At 28.4% G+C, this 19,856-nt stretch overlaps 2 protein-coding genes and 1 long non-coding RNA gene across 5 annotated transcripts in view; all 3 read left to right on the top strand.

Moving 5' to 3' along the window:
* The window catches only part of LOC111421975 (uncharacterized), a 220,012-nt gene extending 214,587 nt beyond the window's left edge, over positions 1-5,425 (top strand). Inside the window, exons 1-5 of one of the 3 annotated variants that reach the window (XM_023055165.2) lie at positions 16-871; positions 4,605-4,729; positions 4,789-4,865; positions 4,916-4,999; positions 5,051-5,422. In XM_023055165.2, coding sequence (XP_022910933.2) covers positions 758-871; positions 4,605-4,729; positions 4,789-4,865; positions 4,916-4,999; positions 5,051-5,184 — 534 coding nt within the window. In that variant the 5' untranslated portion in view covers positions 16-757 and the 3' untranslated portion in view covers positions 5,185-5,422. Of the gene's footprint in view, positions 1-15; positions 872-4,604; positions 4,730-4,788; positions 4,866-4,915; positions 5,000-5,050 lie in introns of those variants that run through there. The other 2 variants (XM_071195637.1, XM_071195638.1) reach the window with 2 other exon arrangements.
* A 9,377-nt stretch (positions 5,426-14,802) lies between these two features.
* LOC139429719 (uncharacterized) lies at positions 14,803-15,692 on the top strand. The gene is made up of 3 exons (XR_011640272.1): positions 14,803-15,003; positions 15,287-15,485; positions 15,548-15,692. It is a non-coding gene; the product is annotated as an uncharacterized lncRNA (long non-coding RNA).
* A 2,980-nt stretch (positions 15,693-18,672) lies between these two features.
* Positions 18,673-19,272, top strand: LOC111419176 (general odorant-binding protein 56h-like). Its single transcript, XM_023051947.2, has 2 exons — positions 18,673-18,791; positions 18,850-19,272. The coding sequence occupies exons 1-2, from the start codon at positions 18,726-18,728 to the stop codon at positions 19,198-19,200; spliced, it is 417 nt and encodes a 138-aa protein (XP_022907715.1). The 5' UTR covers positions 18,673-18,725; the 3' UTR covers positions 19,201-19,272.
* Positions 19,273-19,856: the final 584 nt, after the last annotated feature.

The following is a 19,856-nucleotide window of genomic DNA, read 5'->3' as shown; positions in this document are numbered from 1 at the left end:
CGCGGTATCGAGCGTGTTTTGTTTTTGTTCCGATGCCTTTTTGTTTTTGCGCTCAACTCAACCTAAAAACGCAGGGCGAAAGAGTGAGAGGGAGGCTTAAAAACATCGGCGGTCGTTATCGATGTTTTTAGTGGAATTGCATGTACGCTTAATAATGGAAGCACGGCCCTGGATATTTTAGGGAATTTTAGTGTGATTTTATGTTATCTGGTTTTATTTACTTTAGTTCCGGGGACTCCCCCGCGTGCACCCCCCCTCGCGGGGCGCTTCGTGCGGTTGTCGGTTACCGCGCGCTGGTCAACTCTACACCCGACCCTCTCACGTGTGTGGGTGTGTGTGCTCGGTAGTGTCAATTTCGGATTTTATCGACGCCCCGAACCCACCACCACCAGTTTTGACCCCCCTCGAAACTTTTTCCCCACTCATATCATCATCCCCAATCGAAAAATACCCCAAAAATAACCGTTTCTATTTTTACTTTAACCAATTCGAAACAATTCTATTAAATACACATAAATAAATCGAAGTAATGAATGATAATCACGAATTTACCTTTATACTACGTTAATAGCACTTATTAGTGCGTTAATAACCACAATTTCCAAGACGAGGAAACGGATAATTAAAAAAAATCTTTGTGGAGATCAACAAAACAATTAAACGAAATTCATCGTAATTATCATTTCTATTTAAACCCGCTTTGTTGTCAAATTAGAGTCAAAATCAAATCCAGTTGTTGCAAGCTAAGCTAGCAGAAATGAGTTTCAAAATCGTGCTTTTATTCGGTTCTATTTCCGCGATAGTTATTTCGGTTTTTGGTGAAAAATGTAACCGCGAAATAGCTTTGATGGAAAATTTTGATGTCACAAAAGTAAGTTGGTAAATCTAGAACTAACACTAAACTGGGGTGATACCCGGAAATCGAAGTATGTTATAAAGAAACTTTTAGAACAAAAATTGTAGAAAATTTTATTCTTAATAATATCGTTGTCTTGCTGTTTTACTCTCAGACGTTTAGATATCGAGAAAAATATGAAAATTTGATGAATTTCGTTATTTTATTGTCAATGGTAGGTAACATTCTGGAATCGGACCATGTTATTAAAAAACTTTTACAATAAAAGTTGTAGCAAATCCTATTCTTAATATTATTGCTCTCTTGCACTTTTGTTTTTAGATGCATAGATATCGAGAAAAATATGAAAATTTGATAAATTTCGTTATTTCACTATGTGCCAATGGTAATACTTGGAAATTGAAACATGTTATAAAAAACTTTTATAACAAACTTTGTAGCAAATTCTATTCCTAACATTATTGCTCTCTTGCACTTTTGCTCTCACATGCATAGATATCGAGAAAATTACGAAAATATGAAAATTTTATGAATTTCGTTATTTCACTATGTGCCAATGGTAATACTTGGAAATTGAAGCATGTTATAAAAAAACTTTTATAACAAACTTTGTAGCAAATTCTATTCCTAACATTATTGCCCTGTTACACTTTTGCTCTCACATGCATAGATATCGAAAAAAATACGAAAATATGAAAATTTGATGAATTACGTCATTTCACTATGTGCCAATGGTAACACTTAGGATTCGGAGCATGTTATAAAAAAACTTTTATAACAAACTTTGTAACAAATTCTATTCCTAACATTATTGCCCTCTTGCACTTTTGCTCTCACATGCATAGATATCGAGAAAAATACGAAAATATGAAAATTTGATGAATTTCGTTATTTCACAATGTAAATAAAATCCAAAAGAAATGTTTTTCAACTGGTTTTATTTTAAAAATTTACATACATTTCTGCTAGCAGCAACATTGTTTCATATTAAATTTTCTCGTATATCACTTTTATATTTAACGGTACCTCCGATGATGGTCCAATAATGACCGAAACATGTCAGGTTGATTTAATATTTAAAATAAAACCAGTTGTAAAACATTTCTTTTGGATTTTATTTATTCGTCACACTGGTTAAAATAATGGATCCACATATTCAACATTTCACTATGTGTCAATGGTAGCTATCTGGAATTGGAGCATAGTACTAAAAAACTTTTACAACAAACGTTGTAGCAAATTCTATTCCTAACATTATTGCTCTCTTGCACTTTTGCTCTTAGATGCATAGATATCAAGAAAAACACGAAAATATGAAAATTTGATGAATTTCGTTATTTCACTTTGTGCCAATGGTAACACCTGGAAATCGGAGCTTGTTACTAAAAAACTTTTAGAACGAAAATTGTAGCAAATTCTATTCTTAATATTATTGCTCTCTTGCACTTTTGCTCTCACATGCATAGATATCAAGAAAAATACGAAAATATGAAAATTTGATGAATTTCGTTATTCCACTATATGCCAATGGTAACACTTGGGAATCGGAGCTTGTTACTAAAAAACTTTTAGAACGAAAGTTGTAGCAAATTCTATTCCTAACATTATTGCTCTCTTACACTTTTGCTCTCACATGCATAGATATCGAGAAAAATACGAAAATATGAAAATTTCATGAATTTCGATATTTCACTATGTGCCAATGGTAACACTTGGAAATCGGAGCATGTTATAAAAAAACTTTTATAACAAAAGTTGTAGCAAATTCTACTCTTAATATTATTGCTCTCTTACGCTTTTGCTCTCACATGCATAGATATCAAGAAAAATACGAAAATATGAAAATTTTATGAATTTCGTTATTTCACTATGTGCCAATGGTAACACTTGGAACTCGGAGCATGTTATAAAAAAGCTTTTATAACAAAAGTTGTAGCAAATTTTATTCTTAATATTATTGCTCTCTTACACTTTTGCTCTCACATGCATAGACATCGAGAAAAATACGAAAATATGAGAATTTGATGAATTTCGTTATTTCACTATGTGCCAATGGTAACACTTGGAAATCGGAGCATGTTATAAAAAAACTTTTATAACAAAAGTTGTAGCAAATTCTACTCTTAATATTATTGCTCTCTTACACTTTTGCTCTCACATGCATAGATATCGAGAAAAATACGAAAATATGAGAATTTGATGAATTTCGTTATTTCACTATGTGCCAATGGTAACACTTGGGAATCGGAGCTTGTTACTAAAAAACTTGTAGAACGAAAGTTGTAGCAAATTCTATTCCTAACATTATTGCTCTCTTGCACTTTTGCTCTCAGATGCATAGATATTGAAAAAAATATGAAAATATGAATTTCGTTATTTCACTATGTGCCAATGGTAACACTTGGGAATCGGAGCTTGTTACTAAAAAACTTTTAGAACGAAAGTTGTAGCAAATTCTATTCCTAACATTATTGCTCTCTTACACTTTTGCTCTCACATGCATAGACATCGAGAAAAATACGAAAATATGAGAATTTGATGAATTTCGTTATTTCACTATGTGCCAATGGTAACACTTGGGAATCGGAGCTTGTTACTAAAAAACTTTTAGAATGAAAGTTGTAGCAAATTCTATTACTAACATTATTGCTCTCTTGCACTTTTGCTCTCAGATGCATAGATATTGAAAAAAATATGAAAATGTGAATTTCGTTATTTCACTATGTGCCAATGGTAACACTTGGGAATCGGAGGTTGTTACTAAATAACTTTTAGAACGAAAGTTGTAGCAAATTCTATTCCTAACATTATTGCTCTCTTACACTTTTGCTCTCACATGCATAGACATCGAGAAAAATACGAAAATATGAGAATTTGATGAATTTCGTTATTTCACTATGTGCCAATGGTAACACTTGGGAATCGGAGCTTGTTACTAAAAAACTTTTAGAATGAAAGTTGTAGCAAATTCTATTACTAACATTATTGCTCTCTTGCACTTTTGCTCTCAGATGCATAGATATTGAAAAAAATATGAAAATATGAATTTCGTTATTTCACTATGTGCCAATGGTAACACTTGGGAATCGGAGCTTGTTACTAAAAAACTTTTAGAACGAAAGTTGTAGCAAATTCTATTCCTAACATTATTGCTCTCTTGCACTTTTGCTCTCAGATGCATAGATATTGAAAAAAATATGAAAATGTGAATTTCGTTATTTCACTATGTGCCAATGGTAACACTTGGGAATCGGAGGTTGTTACTAAAAAACTTTTAGAATGAAAGTTGTAGCAAATTCTATTACTAACATTATTGCTCTCTTGCACTTTTGCTCTCAGATGCATAGATATTGAAAAAAATATGAAAATATGAATTTCGTTATTTCACTATGTGCCAATGGTAACACTTGGGAATCGGAGCTTGTTACTAAAAAACTTTTAGAACGAAAGTTGTAGCAAATTCTATTCCTAACATTATTGCTCTCTTACACTTTTGCTCTGACATGCATAGATATCGAGAAAAATACGAAAATATGAAAATTTCATGAATTTCGATATTTCACTATGTGCCAATGGTAACACTTGGAAATTGGAGCATGTTATAAAAAAACTTTTAGAACGAAAATTATAGCAAACTTTATTCTTAACAATATTGCTCTCTTACTCTTTTGCTCTCACATGCATGGATATCGAGAAAAATACGATAAATTTGTTCAATTTCGTCGCTTAACAACGTATTCTTTTTTAGATGGGAGGACATTGGAATGTAGCATTTATAGGAAACGAACAAAAAGGGAAAAAGAAGTGTATGAGAGGAACTAATTACGCCGAAGTGGGTAAAATAATAATCGATGAAGTTGGGTTGGTTGATGGGTAAGATTTTTTCGAATCATTAAAATAAAAAATTTAATTCAATAACTTTTTACCCTTAGAATTGACGAAAACATCGTCACAACTCTCACTCAAATCGGGTCAACTTCCGAATTTTTAACAGAATCGAACGAATACCGTAAGTATCTTAATATTAAAAAAATTAACACAAAATTTTTAATTATTTAGCCCCAACTCCATGTTGGCTCATCTCAACTGATTATACATCGTACGCAGTTTGGTTTGTATGTAGTAATGGGCATAAGCAAGATGGTATTGATTTAATTGCTTTTTTTGTGGTTTATTTATTTAATATTTTTGTAGGAATTATATATATGTGCACAAGAGATGTAAATCCAAGCGATGAAGTACTAAAAAAGGCACAAGATGCTCTTTTAAAAGCTGGTTTAATGATCGGTGATGGTTATTTATTCAAAATTGATCACTCAAATTGTTAAAAAATATAAACCTTAAATGAAATAAACAAAATTAGAATAGAAATTACAAAAAGAATCTCAATTCCTTCAACAAAAGATTTATCCGTTTCGGTTCTTTTAAGACATTATTCACGATTGTATAAGAAAAAAGCAAACATTCCCTCGTTTCATTTAACCGGATTCTCTTTTGTCGGGGCTATTGTTCGTTTTGAATCATCGCAGAGGTAACATATGCAACGCTACAGGCAGAATTGAGGATTTGTAAGCGAAGGGGGATGTTAATTGTATCATATAAATCAAAAAAAAAGTTTTTATTTAAAAGTTTTTAAATTCAATTTTAGTTGAAACCCTCCCACTTCGTTTTTACATGACTTAAAACCATTGGGTTGACGGAATACCGAACCCCATTAACTCGATATTAACGAGGCCCCATCCGAAATTTACGACTACTAATTGCCCCCGAAGCCGTTCTTTTCGCCGCTAGGTACAGGCGTCCCTAAATTTTCTAAACGCGTTCGCCCCTTCCTACGCGGTAACGACGAAATAATCGTGTGTAAATAAATTTAAGCAAAAATCATGGTGAGTGATGTGCCGGCGATAATTATGCGGCACATGGCCCCGTTGCTGGCTGCCCGGAAACGCAGGTTGGCACGAATTGGGGGCCTCACATAAAGAGCACTTCCGCTGCGGAGGTAATGGTCTACTAAAGTGATGCCCTTCGTACCCGTTTCCACCCTTTTCATTAGGCCTCGTTTTAAACGTCACACGATCAACGTGTCTTGAAATGTTCTTTTGCATTTTTCATTTTTATGAACCTTTAAATCAGTGGTTCTCAACCTTTCCATCACTCTATTCGTAATTAAAGCACGATTAATATCTTAAATTGAAACTAAAACTTATCGTTTTATGATTGAATTAAGAAATAATAGTGAGTTATAAGAAGTCATTTAAACCAAAATTGTGAAGATATCGCAATTTTTTCTATAATAAATATATTAATTTCTTGTCAGCTACATAAAGAAGAAGAATTTGCCTTTAAGATAACACCAAAATCATTCTTCAGTCTTCAAAAATAAGACTCCAATGATTTTTTGAATTTCATCGATTTTTATCAAACTGCAATTAAGGCAGAGTTTTGGATTTTTTAAGATATTTTCAAATTACTTATAATAAATGTATTAATTTCTTTACAACTACATAAAGAAGAAGAATTTTGCTTCAATAAAACACCAAAATTATTTCTTGAATTTCAAAAATAACCCCTACGTGATTTTTTGAATTTTATCAATTTGATCAAACCTCAATTAAAGCAGTTTTGGATTTTTTAAAATATCTCAAAATTTCTTATAATAAATATATTATTTTCTTTATAAGTACACAAAGAAGAAGAATCTGGCTTTAAAATGACATCAAAATCATTTCTTAATCTTCAAAAATAAGCCTTCAATGATTTTTTGAATTTTATGGAATTTAAAAAAATTTTAATTAAAGCAGAGTTTTGGGTTTTTTGAAATATCTCAAAATTTCTTATAATAAATATATTATTTTCTTTATAAGTACATAAAGAAGAAGAATCTGGCTTTAAAATGACATCAAAATCATTTCTTAATCTTCAAAAATAAGCCTTCAATGATTTTTTGAAATTTATGGAATTTAAAAAAATTTTAATTAAAGCAGAGTTTTGGATTTTTTGAAATATCTCAAAATTTCTTATAATAAATATATTATTTTCTTTATAAGTACATAAAGAAGAAGAATTTGCCTTTAAGATAACACCAAAATCATTCTTCAGTCTTCAAAAATAAGACTCCAATGATTTTTTGAATTTCATCGATTTTTATCAAACTGCAATTAAGGCAGAGTTTTGGATTTTTTAAGATATTTTCAAATTACTTATAATAAATGTATTAATTTCTTTACAACTACATAAAGAAGAAGAATTTTGCTTCAATAAAACACCAAAATTATTTCTTGAATTTCAAAAATAACCCCTACGTGATTTTTTGAATTTTATCAATTTGATCAAACCTCAATTAAAGCAGTTTTGGATTTTTTAAAATATCTCAAAATTTCTTATAATAAATATATTATTTTCTTTATAAGTACACAAAGAAGAAGAATCTGGCTTTAAAATGACATCAAAATCATTTCTTAATCTTCAAAAATAAGCCTTCAATGATTTTTTGAATTTTATGGAATTTAAAAAAATTTTAATTAAAGCAGAGTTTTGGGTTTTTTGAAATATCTCAAAATTTCTTATAATAAATATATTATTTTCTTTATAAGTACATAAAGAAGAAGAATCTGGCTTTAAAATGACATCAAAATCATTTCTTAATCTTCAAAAATAAGCCTTCAATGATTTTTTGAAATTTATGGAATTTAAAAAAATTTTAATTAAAGCAGAGTTTTGGATTTTTTGAAATATCTCAAAATTTCTTATAATAAATATATTATTTTCTTTATAAGTACATAAAGAAGAAGAATCTGGCTTTAAAATGACATCAAAATCATTTCTTAATCTTCAAAAATAAGCCTTCAATGATTTTTTGAATTTATGGAATTTTAAAAAATTTTAATTAAAGCAGAGTTTTGGGTTTTTTGAAATATCTCAAAATTTCTTATAATAAATATATTATTTTCTTTATAAGTACATAAAGAAGAATAATCTGGCTTTAAAATGACATCAAAATCATTTCTTAATCTTCAAAAATAAGCCTTCAATGATTTTTTGAATTTTATGGAATTTTAAAAAATTTTAATTAAAACAGAGTTTTGGGTTTTTTGAAAGATCTCAAAATTTCTTATAATAAATATATTATTTTCTTTATAAATACATAAAGAAGAATAATCTGGCTTTAAAATGACATTAAAATCATTTCTTAATCTTCAAAAATAAGCCTTCAATGATTTTTTGAATTTTATCAATTTGATCAAACCTCAATTAAAGCAGTTTTGGATTTTTTGAAATATCTCAAAATTTCTTATAATAAATATATTATTTTCTTTATAAGTACATAAAGAAGAATAATCTGGCTTTAAAATGACATCAAAATCATTTCTTAATCTTCAAAAATAAGCCTTCAATGATTTTTTGAATTTTAAGGAATTTTAAAAATTTTTAATTAAAGCAGAGTTTTGGGTTTTTTGAAATATCTCAAAATTTCTTATAATAAATATATTATTTTCTTTATAAGTACATAAAGAAGAAGAATCTGGCTTTAAAATGACATCAAAATCATTTCTTAATCTTCAAAAATAAGCCATCAATGATTTTTTGAATTTCATGGAATTTTAAAAAACTTCATTTAAAGCAGAGTTTTGGGTTTTTTTAAATATCTCAAAATTTCTTATAATAAATATATTATTTTCTTTATAAGTACATAAAGAAGAAGAATCTGGCTTTAAAATGACATCAAAATCATTTCTTAATCTTCAAAAATAAGCCATCAATGATTTTTTGAATTTCATGGAATTTTAAAAAACTTCATTTAAAGCAGAGTTTTGGGTTTTTTTAAATATCTCAAAATTTCTTATAATAAATATATTATTTTCTTTATAAGTACATAAAGAAGAAGAATCTGGCTTTAAAATGACATCAAAATCATTTCTTAATCTTCAAAAATAAGCCTTCAATGATTTTTGAATTTTATGGAATTTTAAAAAATTTTAATTAAAGCAGAGTTTTGGGTTTTTTGAAATATCTCAAAATTTCTTATAATAAATATATTATTTTCTTTATAAGTACACAAAGAAGAAGAATCTGGCTTTAAAATGACATCAAAATCATTTCTTAATCTTCAAAAATAAGCCTTCAATGATTTTTTGAATTTTATGGAATTTAAAAAAATTTTAATTAAAGCAGAGTTTTGGGTTTTTTGAAATATCTCAAAATTTCTTATAATAAATATATTATTTTCTTTATAAGTACATAAAGAAGAAGAATCTGGCTTTAAAATGACATCAAAATCATTTCTTAATCTTCAAAAATAAGCCTTCAATGATTTTTTGAATTTTATGGAATTTTAAAAAATTTTAATTAAAGCAGAGTTTTGGGTTTTTTGAAATATCTCAAAATTTCTTATAATAAATATATTATTTTCTTTATAAGTACACAAAGAAGAAGAATCTGGCTTTAAAATGACATCAAAATCATTTCTTAATCTTCAAAAATAAGCCTTCAATGATTTTTTGAATTTTATGGAATTTTAAAAAATTTTAATTAAAGCAGAGTTTTGGGTTTTTTGAAATATCTCAAAATTTCTTATAATAAATATATTATTTTCTTTATAAGTACATAAAGAAGAAGAATCTGGCTTTAAAATGACATCAAAATCATTTCTTAATCTTCAAAAATAAGCCTTCAATGATTTTTGAATTTTATGGAATTTTAAAAAATTTTAATTAAAGCAGAGTTTTGGGTTTTTTGAAATATCTCAAAATTTCTTATAATAAATATATTATTTTCTTTATAAGTACACAAAGAAGAAGAATCTGGCTTTAAAATGACATCAAAATCATTTCTTAATCTTCAAAAATAAGCCTTCAATGATTTTTTGAATTTTATGGAATTTTAAAAAATTTTAATTAAAGCAGAGTTTTGGGTTTTTTGAAATATCTCAAAATTTCTTATAATAAATATATTATTTTCTTTATAAGTACATAAAGAAGAAGAATCTGGCTTTAAAATGACATCAAAATCATTTCTTAATCTTCAAAAATAAGCCTTCAATGATTTTTGAATTTTATGGAATTTTAAAAAATTTTAATTAAAGCAGAGTTTTGGGTTTTTTGAAATATCTCAAAATTTCTTATAATAAATATATTATTTTCTTTATAAGTACATAAAGAAGAATAACCTGGCTTTAAAATGACATCAAAATCATTTCTTAATCTTCAAAAATCAGCCTTCAATGATTTTTTGAATTTTATGGAATTTTAAAAAATTTTAATTAAAGCAGAGTTTTGGGTTTTTTGAAATATCTCAAAATTTCTTATAATAAATATATTATTTTCTTTATAAGTACATAAAGAAGAATAACCTGGCTTTAAAATGACATCAAAATCATTTCTTAATCTTCAAAAATCAGCCTTCAATGATTTTTTGAATTTTAAAAAATTTTAATTAAAGCAGAGTTTTGGGTTTTTTGAAATATCTCAAAATTTCTTATAATAAATATATTATTTTCTTTATAAGTACATAAAGAAGAAGAATCTGGCTTTAAAATGACATCAAAATCATTTCTTAATCTTCGAAAATAAGCCTTCAATGATTTTTTGAATTTTATGGAATTTTAAAAAATTTTAATTAAAGCAGAGTTTTGGGTTTTTTGAAATATCTTAAAATTTCTTATAATAAATATATTATTTTCTTCTTAAATACATAAAGAAGAATAATCTGGCTTTAAAATGACATCAAAATCATTTCTTAATCTTCAAAAATAAGCCTTCAATGATTTTTTGAATTTTATGGAATTTAAAAAATTTTTAATTAAAGCAGAGTTTTGGGTTTTTTGAAATATCTCAAAATTTCTTATAATAAATATATTATTTTCTTTATAAGTACATAAAGAAGAAGAATCTGGCTTTAAAATGACATCAAAATCATTTCTTAATCTTCAAAAATAAGCCTTCAATGATTTTTTGAATTTTATCAACTTGATCAAACCTCAATTAAAGCAGTTTTGGATTTTTTAAAATATCTCAAAATTTCTTATAATAAATATATTATTTTCTTTATAAGTACATAAAGAAGAAGAATCTGACTTTAAGATGACATCAAAATCATTTCTTAATCTTCAAAAATAAGCCTTCAATGATTTTTTGAATTTTATGGAATTTTAAAAAACTTCATTTAAAGCAAAGTTTTGGGTTTTTTTAAATATCTCAAAATTTCTTATAATAAATATATTATTTTCTTTATAAATACATAAAGAAGAATAATCTGGCTTTAAGATAACATCAAAATCATTTCTTAATCTTCAAAAATAAGCCTTCAACGATTTTTTGAATTTTATCGATTTGTTATCAAATCTCAATTAAAGCAGAGCTTTGGATTTTTTAAGATATTTCAAAATTTCTTATAATAAATATGTTAATTTTTTTACAGCTACATGAAGAAGAAGAATTTAGCTTCAAAATAACACCAAAATCATTTTTTGAACTTCAAAAATAAGCCTTGGGTGATTTTTTTAAATTTCATCAACTTGTTATCAAATCTCAATTAAAGCAAAGTTTTAAATCTTTTAAAATATCTCAAAATTTCTTATAATAAACGTATTAATTCCTTTTCAGCTACATAAAGAAGAAGAATTTGGCTTTAAAATGACATCAAAATCATTCTTGAGTCAATCATTTTTTGAACTTTATCGATTTTATCAAATCTCAATTAAAACAGTTTTGAATTTTTTAAAATACCTCAAAATTTCGGCTCTAATACAGATTTGCTAATAATTAACCATATACTTTTAATCGAGGCCTCAGCAACCTCAGATAAATACCTAATCGATTTGACACATTCATTTATGATTGATTATAACTCTTTTAGATTGTACCACATCTTCTTATAACAATTTTTGAATTTTTTTAGTATCTATAGCAAAACTATTAGTACTATTTAGTGTTCTGCCATCACCATTTTGTCTTATACCTATCATCTAGTCTTCGACCAGAGGTATATAGTCTTCTGCCAGCTATATTTAGTCTTCTGGAAGCAGTATTTAATCCTCTGGAAGCAGTATTTAATCTTCTGGAAGCAGTGTTTAGTCTCTGGAAGCTATATTTAGTGTTCTGAAAGGAATAATTTACTTTGTGGAGCAGTATTTAATCTTCTACCAGCAGTATTTAGTCTTCTTTAAGTAGTATTCAATCTTTTGGAAGCAGTGTTTAGTCTCTGGAAGCTATATTTAGTGTTCTGGAAGTACTATTTACTTTGTGGAGCAGTATTTAGTCTTCTACCAGCAGTATTTAGTCTTCTTTAAGTAGTATTTAATCTTTTGGAAGCAGTGTTTAGTCTCTGGAAGCTATATTTAGTGTTCTGGAAGTACTATTTACTTTGTGGAGCAGTATTTAGTCTTCTACCAGCAGTATTTAGTCTTCTTTAAGTAGTATTTAATCTTTTGGAAGCAGTGTTTAGTCTCTGGAAGCTATATTTAGTGTTCTGGAAGTACTATTTACTTTGTGGAGCAGTATTTAGTCTTCTACCAGCAGTATTTAGTCTTCTTTAAGTAGTATTTAATCTTTTGGAAGTAGTGTTTAGTCTCTGGAAGCTATATTTAGTGTTCTGGAAGTACTATTTACTTTGTGGAGCAGTATTTAGTCTTCTACCAGCAGTATTTAGTCTTCTTTAAGTAGTATTCAATCTTTTGGAAGCAGTGTTTAGTCTCTGGAAGCTATATTTAGTGTTCTGGAAGTACAATTTACTTTGTGGAGCAGTATTTAGTCTTCTACCAGCAGTATTTAGTCTTCTTTAAGTAGTATTCAATCTTTTGGAAGCAGTGTGTAGTCTCAGGAAGCTATATTTAGTGTTCTGGAAGTACTATTTACTTTGTGGAGCAGTATTTAGTCTTCTGCCAGCTGTATTTAGTCTTCTGGAAGCAGTATTTAATCTTTTGGAAGCAGTGTTTAGTCTCTAGGAGCTGTATTTAGTGTTCTGGAAGCACTATTTAGTCTTCTGGAACTAGTGTTTAGTCTTCTGGAAGCAGTAGTTAGTCTTTTGGAAGCAGTATCTACCCAGTATGGCATTAAAATATTATATTAAAAATATAAAGTTTGACAACTACTGTTTTAAAGTGATTGGGTGAAATGTTAATTACGTTAATTCTACTTTTTACAATGAGAGACAGTAAAGGTTTAAAGTCTATTACAGTTTAAAAAGAAAATGAAAAAAGATCAATGATGGAAATTGGATTATTAAAGTTTAGACAAGCTCGGTTTAAAAATTAATTAAGTTTTCATGAAGACTTATGCATGTTCTGACAATCAAGTTTTAATTAAAGGTTGATACATAACCAACTATTGTCGATATCGAAACATACTTTTCGTATATTTATTCAGTTTGGACGTTTTCCAGGTTATTGGACTTGGATAACGGAAGTGTTTTATCTCGTGCTTCGAAAGAGAAGTGTTTGCCCCGAACGTATTGCCAATAAACGGAAGGAGTTTTCGGCGGTGCCCTTTCGCGGATATCTCGCGACCATCTTGATCTCCCATAAAACTGTCTGATCCCGCTGGATTTCACTTGGCCCCGGGAATACGGGGAAGCGCGTTGCACACTTTGCGAAAATCTCCTCATATATCTGTCCCCGGGACTATCTTGATCCCAGATTTTGGCTTACCAGAAATCGAGCTGGAGAACCGACGACCTAAACGACCGTCACGAGTTATTGTTCTATTTTAAAGAAAATTGATTTTTTTTTTCTGGGTAAATACAAAAAGAGATATGTACAATTTCGCAGGTTTAGCAACGTTTCGTATAGCGGTACAAACGGTTTTGTTGCTTCCTTTTTTTTTGATTCGAGGCCGGAGTTTCTGGTTTTTCGTTTCGCTCGTCCCGTTTCGTTTTTATTTTCCGTCCCGAACCCGAACAAATGCATGTCAGCGCAAAAGAGGAGAGGATATAAACGTAAAACGGTTTTAAGCCCAACGAGAACGTCCAAGCTCTCGGTTATTTTGCGTTTTGGACGTTGTCTTCTCTTCTCATCGGTTTCGCGTTACGTACTCTACGTGTAGTTTGTGATTATTTTTTTTCTTTCGCGTTTTATTCCCATTTTAATTTTTTTCTTTTAGCTCTATACCCAGTTAGGGTAGACATGGAACGTGGTGTTAACGTTTTTATTCCCCATTTGTATTTATAAATGTTTAAAAAAGAATCAAGTAAGATTACTGATATCGTAAAAAAATAATAGCATTATGGCCTAAAAACTCTATTAATCAATAGGAAATGACCCAAAAGAGGCGTTAATAACAAAAAAAAAGTATGGAAAAGTGTAGTACTTACCGAAAAATCACTTTAAAGTTGCGATTTGACGTTTCGTTTTGTGAGGTTATAAGCAAGCACTTTCTTATTAAATCCTAACCTTAAATTGTTTAATTTATACCCACGCACCACATAAAACGTTATTTTCACTAAATTTGTTGAGATTACAACATATTTTCGGATAAAAACCTAGTTTTTTAGGCTATCGATGCATAACGACAACTACCTGTCATTAGATAGAATTGTTTCTACCAAATGTGTGATAATAGACTTTGTGTTAATAGATTGTGCATCAATTGATTGTCAAACGTCACGATTGAAGTGTCAAACGACTAAATTTATCTATATATTGTAAATATAAACGATAAATACGTATAGTAGCTTATTTAATAGTAGTTTACTTAAATTAAAATAGTTATTAAAAAAGATGGTTACAAAATAAAAATAAATAACCAGCGCGACGATAGCAACAAACCCTCCATCAACAAACTTCATCTTTCTTATTACAAGAGATAGAGGAAAACCAAATGTACATTTATATTTATTTATTGTATTTATCATTTATATTTACAATATAAAGATATTTTAATCGTTTGACACATCAATTGACACAAAATCTATTAACACACATTTGGTAGAAACAATTCTATCTAACGACAGGTAATTGTCGTTATGCATCGATATCCTAAAAAACAAGGTTTTCATCCGAAAATATGTTATAATCTCAACAAGTTTAGTGAAAATAACGTTTTATTTCATGCGTGGGTATAAATTAAACAATTTGAGGTTATTATTTAATACGAAAATTTTGACATAACCTCACAAAACGAAACGTCAAATATCAACTTTAAAGTAATTTTTCGGTAAGTACTACACTTTTCACAACTTTTTTTTATTATTAACGCCTTTTGGGTCATTTCCTACCGATTAAAAAAGAAAATCATCGATTTTTAGGCCACAATGCTATTTTTGACAGCTTGACAAAATTGACAGTTATCGGATTTTAATTTTAAATATCTCGAATATCTTAAAGTCCGTGATAAAACGGGTATAGGAAGCGTTTATATCTTTGATTTGTCGAACTGAGTCCGGTTAATAACAAATATTCAAAGTAATCTCTATTTATGTTCGCTTTTCAATATACAGGTGTCCCGTTAATGGTTAAGGGTACGGAGCGGCTGTATCTCGAAAACGGTAAGGCCTAGAGATTTGGGAACAAAATCCTTATAAGCAAAGTGGGCAAAAGAAATAGAAAGATAAAATTCTATCTCAGAAAGTTAGACGATGAGCTACAACTTTGATACATTTTAATATCTCCTGGATTGTTTCAATTCTTCTAACTAACGTACGTATCGTATTGGCAACAAAGAATCATCTTTTTTATAATCTATTAATTTGTGTTATCAGGATTGAACACACTTAATAACCCTGTACAAGTCTACCAAGTCGTACCAAGCAGTATCAGCATCAAAACCACCCCCTTCAAACAAAAATAACTTGTTCGGAGTCGTGCACAACCCTTTCAGTAGCAGAACAAATATTCCGTAATGTATGTACGCCCTCGGGTCGACCGGGTTGGGGGGGTGGTACCGTGGGGTTGGGAGTTAGGGGGTGTGTGTGTGTGCGGGGGTCCGCGGCCGGACGTAAAAGGGGTGAACGTCCACCCCTGTGGCGGGTAACTGGCCAGGGTCGGCCTCATTAGCGTACCGTAAAATTGCACGGCTTAGTACGGCGTTGTGCAGTGTACAGTTTTATCATATGTTGCTAGCCAGAGCCATTTTGTCTCTAAAGTAGCGAATTGAAATATTGGGAACGTTCCGAATGCTAATTTTCGGAAAAGCGGTTTTGGAAAATTAACGAATTGGAACTGCGTTTACTAAGTTGCTCGGCCACCATGACGAAAATATTATAAATTGCATTTATACGCTATAATTAACATAAATAGGAAACATTTCTATCTCAAGAACTAAAAGAGATATTTAAAAGCGTTTCTGTAAATGGATTTTTCACGAATTTTTTAAATTATTTAGAAAATATTTTTAATATTAAGTAACTAAATACGGGTTAAACTCGTAAAAACCCGAAGTTGATAACCCGAAAAGTTATTTCGTGTTAATTTTGTTATAGGAAATAAAAAATGCTTTAAAATGAGTCCAAACACGACCTAATTATCTTAAATATTACCTAAGATATACTCAATATTAACAAAAAAAACAATGGACAATCGTAATTTTAAAATAATCGTATCTACGTTGTTTTTAAAGATAATATAGTGGTGTTTGGGCTCATTTTAAACGATTTTTTATGGAGATTAATAAAATATAATAATTAAAAACCATTTTTAAAAAATGATATCAACCTAACCTATCTTAATTTTAGAATGATTAATTTTTTTTTAATTATTTTTTGTGGATGAATTATAAAGAACTAAGAATTAAAACGAAAATAAACCCGATTAATTTATTAAGTAACTAAATACGAGTTAAAATCGTAAAAACCGGAAGTTGATAACCCGAAAAGTTATTTCGTGTTAATTTTGTTATAGGAAATGAAAAATGCTTTAAAATGAGTCCAAACACGACCTAATTACCTTAAATATTACCTAAGATATACTCAATATTAACAAAAAAAACAATTGACAATCGTAATTTTAAAATAATCGTATCTACGTTGTTTTTAAAGATAATATAGTGGTGTTTGGGCTCATTTTAAAGAACTTTTTATGGAGATTAATAATTTTTAATAATTAGAAACCATTTTTAAAAAATGATATCAACCTAACCTATCATAACTTTAGAATATGATTAATTTTTTAAAATTTTTTTTGTTGATGAATTATAAAGAACTAAGAATCAATTAAAACGAAAATAAACCAGATTAATTTATTAAAGAGAACAAAAACTTTAAAGATTTCTATCTCAAGAACTAAACGAGATATTTAAAAGCGGAAGTTTTCATAAATAAGTAGACATTTTTCTGTATAAGTCATGAAAATTTGATGGAAATTAACGAAAAAATAGATTTTTCGCGAATTTTTTAAGTTGTTGAGAAAATACTTCCAAAGTTAAAAACATCAAATACTTGAAACATTTCTATCTCAAGAACTAAACGAGATATTTACAAGCGGTAGTTTTTATTAAAAAGTAGACATTTTTCTGTATATGTTGTGAAGATTTGATGGAAATTAACAAAAAAATGGATTTTTCGCGAATTTTTTAAGTTAACTAGAAGATATTTTTAAAATTGAAGAGAACAAAAACTTTAAAGCTTTCTATCTCGAGAACTAAACGAGATATTTAAAAGGGGAAGTTTTCATTAAAAAGTAGACTCTTTTCTGTATAAGTCATGAAAATTTGGTGGAAATTATCGAAGAAATGGATTTTTCGCGAATTTTTTAAGTTGTTGAGAAAATACTTCCAAAGTTAAAAACATCAAATACTTGAAACATTTCTATCTCAAGAACTAAACGAGATATTTACAAGCGGTAGTTTTTATTAAAAAGTAGACATTTTTCTGTATATGTTGTGAAGATTTGATGGAAATTAACAAAAAAATGGATTTTTCGCGAATTTTTTAAGTTAACTAGAAGATATTTTTAAAATTGAAGAGAACAAAAACTTTAAAGCTTTTTATCTCGAGAACTAAACGAGATATTTAAAAGGGGAAGTTTTCATTAAAAAGTAGACTCTTTTCTGTATAAGTCATGAAAATTTGGTGGAAATTATCGAAGAAATGGATTTTTCGCAAATTTTTTAAGTTGTTGAGAAAATACTTCCAAAGTTAAAAACATCTAATACTTGAAATATTTCTATCTCAAGAACTAAACGAGATATATACAAGCGGAAGTTTTTATTAAAAAGTAGACATTTTTCTGTATATGTTGTGAAAATTTGATGGAAATTAACAAAAAAATGAATTTTTCGCGAATTTTTTAAGTTAACTAGAAGATATTTTTAAAATTGAAGAGAACAAAATCTTTAAAGCTTTCTATCTCGAGAACTAAACGAGATATTTAAAAGGGGAAGTTTTCATTAAAAAGTAGACTCTTTTCTGTATAAGTCATGAAAATTTGGTGGAAATTTTCGAAGAAATGGATTTTTCGCAAATTTTTTAAGTTTTTGAGAAAATACTTCCAAAGTTAAAAACATCAAATACTTGAAACATTTCTATCTCAAGAACTAAACGAGATATTTAATAGTGGAAATTTTCATTAAAAAGTAGACTCTTTTCTACATAAGTCAATTTCAATTTTTATCTCAAGAATAAATTAAGATATCGGGATGAAACAAAAAGCATTTTAAAGCAAATTTAACCCAAAATCAACACAAAAAAAGTTATTTGTTTATTTAAATAAATCTTGTTGTTACGATTTTTTTAATCGTATTATTTTACATAATGCATTTAACATAAAAAATTGTTTTTTAAACTTAAATTATTACGCAATTTTTTCTTTTATGACCAAAAACTTCCTGTTTATTGAGTTTCACACAAAAGGCGAGTATTTATATAAAATCCTCAACTACATTTAATTTCATAACATTTATATCAAACACCCACCAAGCTACAAATCTAAATATTAAAAAAAATGGCAAAGATGGTTTTACTCTTACTTCTCGGTTTTCTTTTCCGGGGTTACTCTCAAGATATGCAGGTAATTTTTTAATTTAACTCATTAATTATATTTCTTTATATATAATTTTGACTTGTAGAGTAATTTTCTGTTAGCAAACGTGATTCGGCACGCTCAAAGATGCGCGAGCCAATTTAACGTAAACAATGCGATTTTAAATGATTTCTCAAACAATCAATCACTAATTGGTTTATTAACAGCCCAAAAAGCAATCGATCGAAACGTAAAATGTATGATTAAGTGTATGATGGAGCAAGAAAATTATTTCGTCGATCGAAAAATTAACATTCAATCATCCGTTGTGAATACCCCGCAAGGTGGTACTTTGGATATTCGAAAATGCACCACCGTCGATGATAACGATGATTGTGAGTTGGTGTTTAAAGCTGTTAAATGCATCGTTGAAGAAGCTACAAGAATAAACAATTAATTTTTTTTGTTTTTTGTGGTGTGGGGATTTTGGAATTATTATTTGTTTATAATAAATGAAACTTAGATTCAATTTATTCTTCGTTAAATATTTTTGGAATTAAAAAGAACGACAACTTTAAACATTTAAAATCGTAAAAACCGGAAGTTGATGATAACCCGAAAAGTTATTTGGTATTAATTTTGTTATAGGAAATAAAAAATGCTTTAAAATGAGTCCAAACACGACCTAATTATCTTAAATATTACCTAAAATATACTCATTATTAATAAAAAAAACAATCGACAATCGTAATTTTAAAATAATCGTATCTACGTTGTTTTTAAAGATAATATAGTGGTGTTTCGGCTCATTTTAAAAGATTTTTTATAGAGATTAATAATTTTTAATAATTAAACGCAATTTTTAAAAAATTACATCAACCTAACCTGTCATAATTTTAGAATATGATTAATATTTTTCGTTGATGAATTATGAAGAACTAAGAATTAAAACGAAAATAAACCCGATTAATTTATTAAGTAACTAAATACGAGTTAAAATCGTAAAAACCGGAAGTTGATGACCCGAAAAGTTATTTCGTGCTAATTTTGTTATAGGAAATAAAAAATGCTTTAAAATGAGTCCAAACACGACCTAATTATCTTAAATATTAC

Source organism: Onthophagus taurus, chromosome 5, assembly GCF_036711975.1.
Source record: "Onthophagus taurus isolate NC chromosome 5, IU_Otau_3.0, whole genome shotgun sequence".
Classification (NCBI taxonomy): domain Eukaryota; kingdom Metazoa; phylum Arthropoda; class Insecta; order Coleoptera; family Scarabaeidae; genus Onthophagus; species Onthophagus taurus.
This window is presented reverse-complemented; position numbering and strand designations above follow the sequence as displayed.